The sequence below is a fragment of the Candoia aspera genome, chromosome 1 (genome assembly GCF_035149785.1).
Source record: "Candoia aspera isolate rCanAsp1 chromosome 1, rCanAsp1.hap2, whole genome shotgun sequence".
Taxonomy (NCBI): domain Eukaryota; kingdom Metazoa; phylum Chordata; class Lepidosauria; order Squamata; family Boidae; genus Candoia; species Candoia aspera.
In genome coordinates, this window is record NC_086153.1 from 9,069,148 (window position 1) to 9,083,765 (window position 14,618).

The 14,618-nt window shown below is 40.7% G+C and overlaps 2 protein-coding genes and 1 long non-coding RNA gene across 4 annotated transcripts in view; 2 read left to right on the forward strand and 1 right to left on the reverse strand.

The window, feature by feature from the left end:
* Positions 1-12,829, forward strand: part of LOC134493060 (uncharacterized) — an 80,891-nt gene extending 68,062 nt beyond the window's left edge. The window contains exon 2 of the long non-coding RNA XR_010067541.1: positions 11,909-12,829. This is a non-coding gene — a long non-coding RNA (uncharacterized LOC134493060). The remainder of the gene's footprint in view (positions 1-11,908) is intronic.
* NF1 (neurofibromin 1) overlaps positions 1-14,618 on the reverse strand; it is a 199,532-nt gene that overhangs the window by 66,216 nt on the left and 118,698 nt on the right. The gene's annotated exons all lie outside the window — the stretch shown is intronic.
* EVI2B (ecotropic viral integration site 2B) lies at positions 6,107-10,287 on the forward strand. Its single transcript, XM_063297229.1, has 2 exons — positions 6,107-6,201; positions 8,491-10,287. Exon 2 carries the CDS (start codon positions 8,511-8,513, stop codon positions 9,393-9,395), a length of 885 nt encoding a protein of 294 aa, XP_063153299.1. The 5' UTR covers positions 6,107-6,201; positions 8,491-8,510; the 3' UTR covers positions 9,396-10,287.

Below are 14,618 nucleotides of genomic sequence, written 5' to 3' on the forward strand. Positions count from 1 at the left end.
TGGATTGAAAATCTGGTTTTCTCTAGCAGAATCTTTGCTGGGAGTGAACAACCACCGGTTCTGCTTGATGACTTGCTTCCACCCAAGCAGAAATTTGCAGGCTGGGGAAGAGGGAATAAGGCCCTCCCCTTCATAAGCACTGCAGCAGTTCTGTGCTTGAGGCAAGAGCATATCTATGAATGGAGGCTAAACTGGGGCTGGATGGAGTCAAGGGTAAAACTCTGAGGTCAGGCTAAAGTCCTTGTGTTAAACCTTGCTGTACTGAGTTTGTTTGCACCTTTTGATGGCCATCTTTCAAATATTTAGGAAGAGATAAGGGCGAGACAAGGATGCAAAGTGGGTGGGACCATCTCCCATAATGAGTGGGATCAGGAGTTTCAATTTTATACTTCAGGTTTTCTGAAATATAAACCTGAAACTGCCTAATGTTTGAGTTAGTCCTCTGCCTAACTCAAACATTACACAGATGGCTTTTTATCCTGGAAAACATAGCTAACATTACCTTGGTACGATTTCCAAATCTAACTGGGATTTCATTCTGTTACTTCCTTCACCTAATGAATAATCAGTCCCCCTAATGTACTTGGCACAGCAAAGCACCAGGCTAGAGAATTTCAACATGCTGTGCAACTGGGTGACGCCAGTTCTGGCCAATGTTTAAGAAAGCAGTTCTGTGATAGGTGTTTCTCCTCTTTCCTTACAGATTACTCTTATCATAATTTTAAAATGTACAAAATGTTTTGAAGGTCAGGGCTACCAGATCTGGGCTGCAAAAATCTGGACAACCATAAGGCGGCACCAAAGAGGCACAGAAAATTCCAACTCTCTTGTCATCTAGTGGTCTTACTGGTTTCTGCAGCCCCAATCTGGTAATCTTGGAAGGTCAGCCCATAAAAACAGATTTAATTGTCTCCATCTCATAAGTGAAAGACACAGGAGGTGTGGGGGGTGAAATGTTTGCTAATGGAAATATTTTTAAAGCATTAAGCAAAAATCACCTAGAAAAAGTACAGAGTTTAGTAAAGCAGATAACAGCAAAACTGCAGAAAAGAAAAGGCTTTCAACACAACTCGCCTTCTTAGTTTCAGAGAATCCAAAAATTCTCCCCAAAGGATGGATTAACTAATGCAGCTGCCTCAGCCCAGTTTTCCTGAGACACACATGCAAGACTTCCAAGTGTGGATTCCAAGATGAGGAGAGAACACACTTTTCAGCTGCCTTGCAAAGATTCCCAGCAATCTCATGTGTAGCTGGCGGAGAACCATGTTTAAAGTCCTGGAAAATCACTGCTAGACAAGATGAATGCAGCCTGTAATCCTCCTGATGTGATGGACTACAACTTCCATCATTCCTAGCCAGCACATTATTTCTGGAAAGACTGAAAACTGAGTTAAGTGGGCCAGTGAGCCTGGCTTAGTAGAAGATAGCTTTGTGTGTCCTTCTGGTGGGACTGAAAGTGGGAAGAAATTTTAGCAGTTCATCTCAGACAGCCAGGATCTACTAATTAAAAAAAATCCAAAGGCAGCTGGGATCAGAAGTAGGATGTAATCCCTTAAAACAATTGTTGTGAAAAGGGAGCACCCAACAGAGGACATCACAGCTCAGGTGATATGAAAGGAAGTGGAGATGTAGATAGGACTCCCACATGAAGCTAAAAAGCACACAGTACCTTCTTCAATATACATCTGTCAACCTGGAGATACAGAAAATTGTCTTGGCTTTAAGGAGAGAGTTCACTGGCCCATCAGTTGACCACTGGGATATTCCCAGTTTTATATTACCCAAAGCCTGCCCTGGTCCACTTAGGGATAATCCATATTTTTCAAGCAGGAACTATTTGGGGAATATAACTGCTGTGTAAGAATAACAGCCTTTCAAAGAGCACTCACTGTTCCTAACAGATGTTCTTGCTGTTTTAGTAACCCTCGCCCCCCAAAAATGTATTTCAAGAAGCAATGCCATGTCAAGAATGTAAGTGGAAGAGATGAGGTAAGGTGATGAGCTTCCATTTCATTTTATTCCAACCAGATACATGAAATTCCGACCTATCCTCCAGGAAGAACTCTTCTTCCTCATTTCTTACTTTCCTCCAACTCCCACAGCTATCTACCTCTCCAAATGTGGGAGCTAGTTTTCACATGGTTAGAAGCAAACAGCCTGATCCCACATCTGGCCCTGACCAAAACAAGGCACAGATGGAGGCTATTCCTCCTCCAGAAAGAAGTGGTTCTAGACTTTAACATAAGAGCAGGTGGGAGAACTGCAAGAATCTCAACTGATCTCGGTATAAACAGAACTTATATTTGATACGCAGCCATCATTGGAGTTCTTTCCTAACGATTTCTTTGCTTTTCTACAATAAATGAGAAGTTCGTGGTATCCTTGTATGCCCATTTACTGGTTCTGGTTTAGCTGCTAGCAGAAGCCTAACACCAAAATTCATTGTAAACCGCCCAGAGTCCCTTTTGGGAGATGGGCAGTGATAAATTTGATTAATAAATAGATAAATAAATAAAATAAAATCCAATCACTTACCTCTCTATTACTTTATCTAGAGATTACAACTTCTCTCCCCCAGCTTAAGAGGAGCTACCTAGTCACTGGGTAGGGTCAAGCCACCCCCTGCCACTAACACAACAACACTGCCCAGTTTGTTGTCTCCTCAACTCTCTTGGGTGTAACAAAGTCGCCACTAACAAGCTAATGGCAGACCGGTCTGACCGAATGGGTGCAACCCTTCCATAGGAGCGTAGTTAGGCAACAGCATATATCGTCCAACAGCCACCGCTAGTATACACTCAAACATGGAGGGAGAGATGGCAGAGAAAAGTAAGGGGGAGCTAATATTATGAACCTGCACTTAGGTGGTATGACAGCCACCACGGTCTTTGGACAGGCTTCGCAGTGAAGGATGAAAACTTAAGAGAACTTTGAACAAGTAACCTTTAGGATAGGCAGCGTTGGGTAGCCTTCTTCACCAGGTATCTTCCAAATGTGTTGGATTACTAGCATGGGGTGACTGGAGGTAGAACTCAGTGCATCTTGGAAGCATGTTGAAAAGGCTTTCCTCTCCCCTCCACAAAAAAAGAAGCATCTGTTGCAAAGGGCCCCAAAGGGCTACTGTGGCTTGCCAAGCGGAAGTTGTCCTCTTCCTATTTGGCATGAGCGTCCAAGAGGTCAAAGCGCTGAAGAACGAATAGCTCAATTTATCTCCAGAGAGAAATATAAGAGGCCATACTGACAAGCAGGATGAGCCGGCCCAGCGCATGCCACATCTGTACCGTAATGCTGAACCCTCGCAACTTCCCTACTTAGCTGAGAGGTTTGGAAAAGAGGGCAAAGAGTTCTCCAGAGCTCAGCATCACCTTTTACACTAAGTTGCCTGAGAATCTGCACTCTTTATCACAACAAAGCCTCTCGTCGTTTTGAGCACACCCGGCAGTCTGGCAGCTAATTCTCCAGTAAGGAACAAAACAACAAGCAGCTGAGCAAACTCTCCTTGGAAACAAAACATCAGCTTAGTTCACTGAGGAGGAAGATGTCTGGGCTGCGCAGCACCCCCGTGCAACCACAAAGGAACACAGCGCTTCCTGCACACAGTTCCCTCCGCAGCTAACAGCCCTACAAGAATTGCTCATCAGGAAATGCATCCAGGCAAGGGCTTCACGAGGAGCCCTATCAGACTCTCTCTTAGCTAAGCGCAATTAACTCCTGACTAGCCCCTGGCTCCCAAGTCTCTGAGGTGGATCCTGGATCCCCTTTTGGCAACACTCGGAGACCCTTCTGACCACAAGTGCTTAAACAAAACGAAAGCAGAGCTTCCAACAGACAAGCATATACCATTATCCGTACGCATACAAACCCTGATCATCCAACACCTCTTTTGCTTCCCGTTAAAGCTTCCAATGTCCACCTCCAGCATCTTACAGGGGAGCCAAATCAATCACATCTTCCATTTGTAGCCCTCTTTTTTTTTCCTTCAACCTTCTGCTTACCAAAGAAAGCCCATTATGGCTGAAAGATACGATAGCCTTTTGAGCAGGAATGCTCATCTGGAAGTGCCCAGAGGGAGAAAGCTTCCAGGCCAGGAGCACATTTGGAATTTTGAGAGCACAAAATGGTTGACCTGCTGAATCACAAGAAGGTTGCCAGGGGAGGCATGGCCAATAACACAATGACCAGAAGCCAAAGTAGCCCCTTAGATGTTTTCACCATTTCAGTGGGACCTTTATGGGTCCTAAAGATACTCCTGCACAGAAATACAAGGCCAGTGGCTGGTACTTTGCTTTCAAATATGCTTTATTAAAAACCAAAGGGAGTGTCTGAGCACCCAGATTCTGGTGGGTGCCACCTTACCTACCCCTGCTTTAAGGAAGCTTTCAGTGTTCTAGCACAGCCATCTCACTAGCTAAATGATATGAGAAACAGTGCTTTTAACTATAGCTCAGCAAACGTGTGGATTGCATACAGGTAGTCCTCGCTTAACAACCATTCATTCAGTGATGGTTCAGACTTACAACGGTGCTGGAAAACCCAACTTGCAACTGGTCCTCACACTTATGACTGTTGTCATGTCCCCGCGGTCACATGATCACGATTTGGGTGCTTGGCAACTGGTTCACATTTATGACCACTGCTGCATCCCATGGTCACATGATCGCCTTTTTCGACCTTCCCGGACAGCTTCTGACAAGCAAAATCAATGGGGAACTGTGTGATTCGCTTAACGACTGCAATGATTCCCTTAACTACTGCCGCACAAAAGGTCGTAAAATCGGGTCAGATTGCTTAATGACCACTTCGCTTAGCAACCGAAATTCTGGTCCCAATTGTGGTTGTTAAGCGAGGATTACCTTTATTCCCTCCCTTTTCTTTCCAGTGTAAATTCCTTCAGTCTTTTCTTGACAGTTTTTATTATTTTCAGCGCTAATCAACTCTGGCTTGCTTTGTTAGCTTTGTATTGTATATTTTCTCCAAGGAACTTGAGGTATATGTGGCTTGCTTCAGCCCACCCATTCATGTTACTAACCAAAACTAATCATCAGACAACATCAAGGTCACAAGCTAAAGATTGTCAAGATTGAGTTGATATTTGAACTGGGGCTGCCCTCACCTGAACAGCTCCCTGCTATACCACACTGGGTTCTGCGCATGACCAAGTTTGGTTGCCATGACCCTAAGCCAACAAGTGGTTGATTTCATCTTTTGGTTTGGTGTGATAATCTACCCATTATGGCTTTGCATTATCTACAGTCAGACCGCTATGGCCTCTTTAGCAAATCATGGAAAAAAATAGTAACAATAACGATTTAGCTTCATCGTTATTTATAATTAGGAAAACGTAAAGCCTGGTTGAAGCTATTAGTCATAACTGATTAAATCCTGACTTAATAAGCAAAGATGTGTGTGAGCATTTTCAAACACTAACACACAGCCTCTACACTTCACTGTTCTCACAAGAAAGCAACAAATCCAGAAGGATGCATTAATATCCACAGCTATAATGTTCAAAGCTATGATGAATGGCTTCCAAACAAGCTAAGTTACTCTTTTCCAGGAACCATTAACCAAGGTTCCTTGTTCTCATGTGGTCAGAATCTATATTTAACTGCAATTTCCTGGCTCCCCCAACCTGCAACTTACATGAAAGGAGAAGCAACAGGGCTGCAGGCTGATACAAAAAGTTCACACATATTTGACCATACAAACTAAGACTGGGATTGTCAAAACCACATCAATACAGATATACACCCCCCACAACCATTATTATGACTCCTGAGAGAAAGGCTGTGAAGTGGAAGGTGGTGCAAGGAAATGGTGCACGCAAGCAAGCAAAAAATCCCCCACCTTCTAAGAGAGTGGAAACACATACTGTATAGTTATGCTAACATTTTTCACCCAACCTCGTAACAGCCTCTTAATTCCTCCTGCTGCTCTTAACTTTTTGGCAGGAGTTTTGGTCTTTTCTTCTTCATCTGTGGAAACAGCAATACTGACATGTTTAAATGTTTCTTAACTTGCGGGGCTTCCGGCATTATGCACTGATAAACTTCCTCTTTATGTCAGAGTAAGATCCTTTTGCAATATGCGAACCACCATACCATTTAAAGTGTTTGCTGTGTTCTCACTTCCCTGATCTTGTAACACTAAAAGGTAATGCTATAAACAAGAAGTTTGAATAGTGCAGGAGAAATCAAAAAGGTAAGGCAGACTTAATTATACTTCTTTTGCTTAAAAAAACCTCACAACAAACAAGAAATGACTAAAACCTAATATGGAAAAAATAGGAATATGTTAGATCCCAAAAAGGGTCCACTCTTTACTCCTCTGAGTAGCAATTTAGTAAAGTGGCATGTGCTTCCTGCCACATGTAAATGATACTAAAATGAGTTACTTTCTCAAAACTTCACACTGAAGTCTGTTTTATTATTGTGACCAGGACTTTCATCTGGTTAAATTCTAGTAGTAGGATCCAAATTAGAGAATTAGGTATGTGAATAGATTGGTTTGTAAGTAATGCTCAGTGCAAACAGGAGCACAAAAGCGGATGGATAGAAGCCCAGTAATTTCTGAAGTCAGCCAGCTCCCTTCAGATTTCACCCTGTTATCAGGATCAGATTACAAATACAGTTTTAATTCTTTAATGGAACTAGCACAAATTCAATCGTTTCTATATGCAGCGTTCCTTCAACTGTAAGCCACACCATTTATCTTATGCACGTTTATTCAAAGAGCCTCACTGAGTTCATTTTTGGAAATGCTAGTATTAGGTTTTTTGAAAGACAGATAGTTTGAACTGCGGTAAGAGTCAGGCTTCTTCATATGTGATGGCCCACTAATATAACCTTAAAAATAGCTGGACCCTGTTTAGGGAACAAGGGCAACATTATATTGGAAGCTTCCTGATTCCATACCCTCGGATCCTGAAATGGATGGATAGGATTTCTACATATTTATATATAGGGTTTTTAAAAAATCTATTAAAAGCATTTTATTAAGGACAGATATTATCCTGGGGTCATTCCCCATTCTTCTAAAGTCAGAGCAGTAACTGGCCAACTTCAAGCAGCTGGAAGGGCTAAATATCTGCTGATATCTGTCATGTTCTCCTTGTTTTCTTAACAAATCCAGTTTAAGCATTCAGGGCCTTTTTAGCACAGCACCAGTTTCTAGAATTCCCCTCTCAGCAGGTCTCTCTTGTTCTATTCTTGCTAAAGTTCTTTTTTAAATTTTCCTGAGCCTTTTAAGACATTTTATTTTTAAAATGTTCGTTCTGGAAATCACTGCAGCAACTTATTATTATTTGATGGTGCTTTAATGCATTTATTGTCATTGTGATTTAGGCTGCAGACCAAGGCTGACAGCAGTTAATATATTTCATAGATAACAAAAATAATACCTCACTGCACTGTACTATGACTGAGAATTTATTTATTAACAGCAACAAAAATCTTCCATGTTGTTTGCTCTATGACTTTCTCCCTATTATTCTAACCTAGATCCCAAAACTATGTGACAAAGTTGTAAGGCCCACATCCAAATAACCCCCACATTGAATATGTCAATTTTCCATCTCATTCCTGAAAGAATCCAAGCATTGGAGCCATCTCTTTTTAATCAAAGTCTGATATGAGGCATTAATTGTTCCACAATTTTGCACTTGTTTGTTGTAAATGGCAAATTATCCCCAATGCAAGGCAAATCTCCTTTTTGGGGAGATGGGTGGTGATAGAATTAGACAGACAGACAGACAGACAGACAGATAGATGTGGCTGTCAATGGGGGGAAAAAGAAACTATACAAAGAACTGATTTTGGAACCTGGTATTAAAAGGCCACTTCCATCTGCATGAATATGCCTGAAAAATTAAGACCAATGTCATTTTGTTCTTTTACTGAGCAGGTACGAGATGCGGCCTACGTCTGTCTGTTTTTAATGCGGTCCCAGATTTGTAGAATCCATTCAGGATTCTTAAAATGTATATATAATTCTACCTCTTCAGGGGTTTTTTTAAAGAACAATTTTCATATTTCAAGATAAATCGGCTTTTTACTAACTGCTGTGCTTTTGGATTCATTAAAACTGTTAACTGTATGGAGCATGTGTTGGGGTGTGTTGCCTGCGCACACACTTTTCACCCCACAACTGTACATTTTTTCGGTAATGCCTCCATTTTTATTGCATTATATACATATAGCAACATGGCCTCATTAATTTATATTGTACACTTCGTTTATTCTTTTGGTCCCTAGGATGAAGGGTGGCTAAATATTGTACACTGAAAGATGGTTTTTAAAAAGATGGTTTTAAAAGTAACAAATAAGTTGAAGCTAAAATTTGTTTCCTCAGAAATTGGTAAAACTCTGGCTATTCTCTCAAGTGTCTTCCAGTACACTGGTTGCTTTAGAAATGTTTGTTGTTGCTATGCTTTCAGAAGGCAAAATCTGGTGCTCATATTACTCTACCTTTTATCTTCTTGATCTACAAAAGAGATCCCCAGAATTTCGACAATGGCTATCAAGCCCATCATTCTAATTTTCATCTATGGACAACTGTGGTGGAACCACACCTCTGGAAAGACAAAGGGACCTGCAAGTGTGTTGCCCTCAACTGCGCTTGTCTTAGTGGGTCTCGATTCTGAACCCCACAGCTCTTCATATCAAGCAAGTAAATCAAAAGACCCTACCAAAAATGAACAGCAAATTTCCTCCCACAAGCCCCAGCTTCCTATCACAACAGAAGAACCTAAAGGAGCTGAAGTTGCAGATGAACATTTAATAGTTGCTGTGGTCATTGGGGTCATCTTGCTGCTCATGATTCTCATTATTATTGCCATCTTCCTTTGGAGGAAACGGAAAAGGGCAAATTCACCTCTTCCCCACTGGGCAGGCCGCTCCCCATTTGCAGATGGAGACATGCCCGACCATACTGTAGATAAAGAACCTGTGCAAGGCATAAAACGGATGTCCGTTCTCTCTCTTTTGCCATGGAAATTTAACAAGGATGCACAACTGCTGGAAAATACAGAAGGACAGCTTTCTGAATCTAGGCAGAATGTGAATGCTCCACAGGGATGTAGTGCTGCAGGAACAGAGAGTGAGTCAAGCTACACTGCAACAGCAATCTTGGATTCTTCAACAAGCACCCAAACCCAACTTTCTGAGGAACCGAACAACTTAACTGACATTTCACTCCAGCCTGAGAGTCCAAGGCTACTAGATCCTCCTTCATCCAGCTGGCCCCATGGAGTCAATGTGGATATTTGTACCCATGAACCCTGTCCCTTGGAACAAAATGTAGAGATCCAGTGCTCTATACCGCCAGATCTGTCCCAACAAAATGTTGGTGAAGCAGGGCTGCTTCCTCCACCGCCAGAAGACTTTTTGTGTAACTGATTTTTATAGATTTCGGAAGAAATACGGCTTCCTTATGATTTTTTAAAAAAAATCATATACTGAAACAAAATGGAGAAGATCCATTTTGTTTCATCATCTCCCACTTCAAAAGATGCTTTCAGGAAGACCCCCCAGCCAAACATTCTCCCCTTGCTGCTTCTCCCCAGTCTCTAATATTCCAAGGTGGGCTGCATCTGCACAGAGAGACTTCAGGAACATCTCCCCCATGGATTTATGCTCCTTAATTCTTTTCTTTATTTGGATAAGACTCATTCTTTACAGGGAGTCTTTTTGCCTTTATCACCCTAGAATCCTTCTATTTTTGTGTGAACTTTTTCTAATCAAAAAAACTATGACTCTCTATTTAGTGCTTTTAAATGGTCACCCAGCAACGTAGAGGTTTGACCATCCAGTTGGTCCCTGCAGTTTGAAGTCTACCCCTTTCGAGAAATTTCCTCTTTTGAAACTACGGCACAACAATACTGAACCTTCTGACTTAACAGGCATTTTGAATTTCACAATTCTTTTCCCTTCCCCTAATTATAACCGTTAGATCTTCTGCTGAGTCCTGTGTACCCACATCGTTGTCAAGAATTCATTCTCTCCTAGTTTGCATTTTGCTTGAAGGCCTATCTATATATCCTATCTAAAAAGCTGTTCCTTTTTCTTGATCAAAAACCACCTGACCACAAATAGCACTATGGGCAGTTTCCAAATTCCTACACATTTGCCTATTGTGGTACATTAACCGTGTTCTATGCACATTAGCTGGGAATGATAAGAATACTTATTAGCTTCACCCTTCGCATGGGATGGGCTTGCAGGTTGCAGAAAACTATGTATTTGTGCATTTGCATTTCTACTCATACTTAGAGAAGTGTGACAATCGTTTTTAGTTTTAATCATAGAGGTCAGGGGCAGCGTTTCCTTCACTACCAAAATAGCCACTGCTTTATTCCCTCACAAGGAGAATCATTCCTAGATGCACTTCAAGGCAGATTTTAGTGCAGTTCTCACAAAGCACTAGAAACTTTAAGCCAGCTTTCCTCAGGTTGGCTTGAGAACTCTAGGGGTTGTCATCCCAAAATATTTGAAGGATGTCAAATTGGGGAAGACTGGATGCTATGAACTAAGAACCATACAGAGATTTTCCCTCAACGTTGTTAAATTTCAACACAAGGTTTGCAATTTCTTTTGTTAAGCTAGCCTGGGAAAAAATTGGTTTGGGAGAATTCCAACTGAAGGAATACTAGAGGTGATCATAAGCAAAATTTGGGAAGTGTGGCCTTAAGCCAGGCAGGGGATACACAGGCCAGATGTTTGTCCTCAGCAGATCACTGAAAAATGTGTGAATGAGACAGGAAAGAAAAAAGTATGTTTGTTGATACAGACAAAGCATACAGTAAAATGAAGAAGCTTGAATGATGGAATGTTTTGTGGAAACACAGAGTTGAAAGTTGGTTGCTGAATGAGGTAAGAATGGAATATGATGGAAGGAAACCCAGTCTGAGAATAAATAGCATGTTTGGTAAATGGTTCAACATTAAGTAGCAGGTAAGACAAAATGTTCCCTTGGCTGTTTGATGTATTTATCAAGAATGCTTGTGGTGACATTAAAAATATGTTGGGCAAGGACGTGAATATAGAGCACAGATGAGCCTGTGCTCTTGGAGGGAACAATGGCAAGTGACACTTAAACAGCAAAAAACTAGCATGAGTAGATGAATCTATTTACTTAAAACAGGAAAATGGATGGAGAAATATTAAGACATGCAAATACTGGTAGAAAGATAGCGGGTATTATGTGGTCAGTTGCAAGCAATGAATGACAAGAAGTGAACATGGCTTGTAAAAGAGCATGCTTTTGCCCACTTTGCTATATGGGAGTAAAAGTTGGTTATCTCAAGAAAAACGTAAAAGTTGAATGCAGTGGGAAGGGGGCTCTTAAGTGCGTGCATTTAACAAGAGGAGTGTCTAGAATGAATGTGGACTCAACGTAGCAGTGAGTAACTAATATGAACTAACACACTGAGGCAGTTTGGTTATAGAAAAGAATAAATGAGGATTCAGTTGCAAAATAAATGTATGAAGGAAGAGTGAATAAGTTGAAAGGACAAAATGAGAAAGCAGTTGGATGGTATTGAGAAAATCCTCATTTTTTTCCTCTCACCCCTTCACTTTATTTGACATGATTTCTTACTCTTTTTCTGTGCTCTGTATAACACTACTTATTTTGAAAAGGAACAGCATGATGGGTATGCATATATGCAAAAAAAAAAAAAAAGGTTTAAACAGGATGAAGTAGTGTCATGACCTGGAGGATTTGCTATCATTGAAAGAAGCATAAATTATGCTTCATATCACAGAATTCTACAGCAGAATATCAGGCCATCTGTTGGTCAGCTGAAGTGAATTGCAAGTGGGACATACATCAAGACAATGTTTCTCAACCTTGGCAGTGCTGGCTGGGGAATTCTGGGAGTTGAAGTCCACACATCTTAAAAGTTGCCAAGGTTGAGAAACACTGCATCAAGACAATGATCCCAAACATGCAAAGGAATGAAGAACAACAAATGCAATGGTTTGGTTCAGACCTAAACTGGCCAAAATTTGTGGCAGGATCTGAAAAAAAACAGTTCATGCTAGAAAATTGTCAAATGTACTACTGTAAGTTGAAACAACTTGCCATGGAGGAATGGGTCAATATCCCTACACTAGGATGTGGAAGAGTGAAAATAAATTAGAAGAAGCATTTGGTTGCAGTTATTGCAACTACCAGTATAGATAGTACAACCAGTTACTGTATCTAAGGAGGCAATTACCGTTTCACGGTGGTAGGTCCCCGGCTGGATAATTTTGTTACGAAGTATATGAAATAAATGAAATACCATGCTGATGGTACATATTTACTCAGACTCCCTTTATATATCAGCAGGACCCATAGAAAGCTCTGATAACATTTGGTGATAAAGATAGGAAAAAATGAGAGAAAATGGAAAGGGGGCAAATACTTTTTCATGAAACTGTACATTAGCAGCAGAGTACCGATTGCTACAGGTGAACAGGCTCAACCCCTCATGTTTCTTAACTCAGTTGAGTTTTCCAGGGAGCCTTGAGTAGCTGTGTACACACCGTGTACACATTGTTTAGATCCAATGTGTGCTCACCCCTACATTGAAACTCTGTAGGAGTTTTAGAAAAGTAAGCCCTCTTTCTTTTTTAAAAGTGTTTTCCTGCTTCAGATGATTCATCTCATAAAAAATGATCTGGAAAAGGTTTGTATAAATTTCTTGTTTTTACTTACTAAGATTTTCCCCAGAATTTGTAAATACCTTTATCATGAGGCTTCACTTCCCCAAAATAATTTATGGTGTCTTGAGACTTCTAGAAGATGTAACAGATAGACGTACTACTAATAAACTTCATCTGTATCATTTCTGCTGTTAATCTGCACATTTCCAATTGTTATATAATGGAAATACTCAGGCTGAAACAGACAGGAAAGCTATTTCCTGATATAAAATTTTCTGATTTACCCCATCCCCCAGAGAATTCATGTGTGTGAGTGAATGTATGAATCCAGACACATTCTCATAAAATATTCCACACTTATTTCAAATGCACTGGGTTGATACTGAACATAATTCCTGAGTTAACACATTACACTAAATAATTATTTAATTGTTTATTGAATAAACTGCAATTGGCCGGGTTCACACAACATGCAAAGCTAAAATTGATCAGAATATATTACAGGGTACTATGATATATGAATAAAAAAAGAGTAAACAACATACATGGTTCATGTGTTCACATAACATATGAAAAACGTAACATGTGATTACACATGGTTTGCTTAACTATTATTTCAATTAACTAAAATAAACCCCAGTTTACGAATCACACTTCCAGAAATCATACAATATGCTAATCCTAAACAAGCAAGCTACGTTATGGCTTTATATGTTGTGTGAACCCAGCCCAGGGCTCCATAATTTCACCCATAAGATGGGGTCACAGCAGACAGATACTTAATTACTTTGGGCTAACTGGTGAGTTCATGAGGAATCAAATTTAATTAAAAGTTCAATTAATTAAAATTGGAGGCTGAAATACTAACGAAAGAGAGGGCAGAACTGGGTTTACATGTGAGCCAAACCACCACCACTACCACCACCTGCAAGTTTACATGATCATGTTTTGGTACAGATACACCTCTTAGGTACACAGAAACTGCTGTTAGCAGTTATTCTTCCTTAAAGGGCCTGCAAAACCAGAACTTGGCATTTCAGCTACGGCCAATTTCTTGTCAAACAATGCGCTACTTCCTTTTCTTCCACCCAACTGTCAAGTCTGGAGATGCAAGCTTTTTTGAGGGGTAAGGTCAGAGTTGGGATGGATACATGGAGAAAAATCCCTTGGTTTGGCCCTGAAGTCTCAACACTAAAAGTGGAGTTTCTTCATTTAATATAGTCACTGACCACTGTAATCGAATCTACACCTGGCAGTTCATAATCCAATAAAAAGCAGATATACCACGAAACAGCAATGAAAACCTTCATCAATCAGAACAACCAACAAAAACACCTCAGAGCGCTGTCTTCATCGGCTTATGGGGGTCACCGCATCAGAATCAGTGCTGGATGATACAACAAAGGGGCACCTCCATCTTGTACCAATGTGCTGCAGTACCAAATGGTCCTGTTCTGGATAACCCTCAAATATTCAATTCCATTCTTGTTCCTAACTGCTCTCTCTGATTCCATCACGTTTGCCAACATTCTTTGTCATGCTCAGTTCTCATAGGGGTGGGGTGGGGTTTTTTGGACCTGTGTGACTTTTAAAAATACTTTTTGCATACCTGTAAACCTTGGGTTTTTCCAAGACTGCTGCTCTCTCTCTCCCCACCCCACCCAGGGCATACCTAATGTTTTTTTTGTTTGTGCAGCCAAATTAAGGCTCTCGTAGTTTGAGTATCAAAAACAGAAGGCGTTATACTCTGCTGGCTCTTCAGTTACTCTCAAGGAAATTATTTTTCAACCAGAAGCCACATCATTTCTGCTATCTGGGTGCAACTAAAAGCGTAATGGAGGATTGCAATTCAAGCTGGTAATTACTGAGACAGTTTCTGCCAGAAGATTGCTCAGCAATGCAGAATCAGTAGCAGCCAAAAAGTGTAAAATAAGTAAAATAACCTTCAATGCTGCAAAGTAAAAGACCATA

What these genes read in the sequence shown, in the direction of transcription:
- EVI2B (XM_063297229.1), top strand. Translation starts at nt 8,511, where the DNA reads ATGGCTATCAAGCCCATCATTCTAATTTTCATCTATGGACAACTGTGG.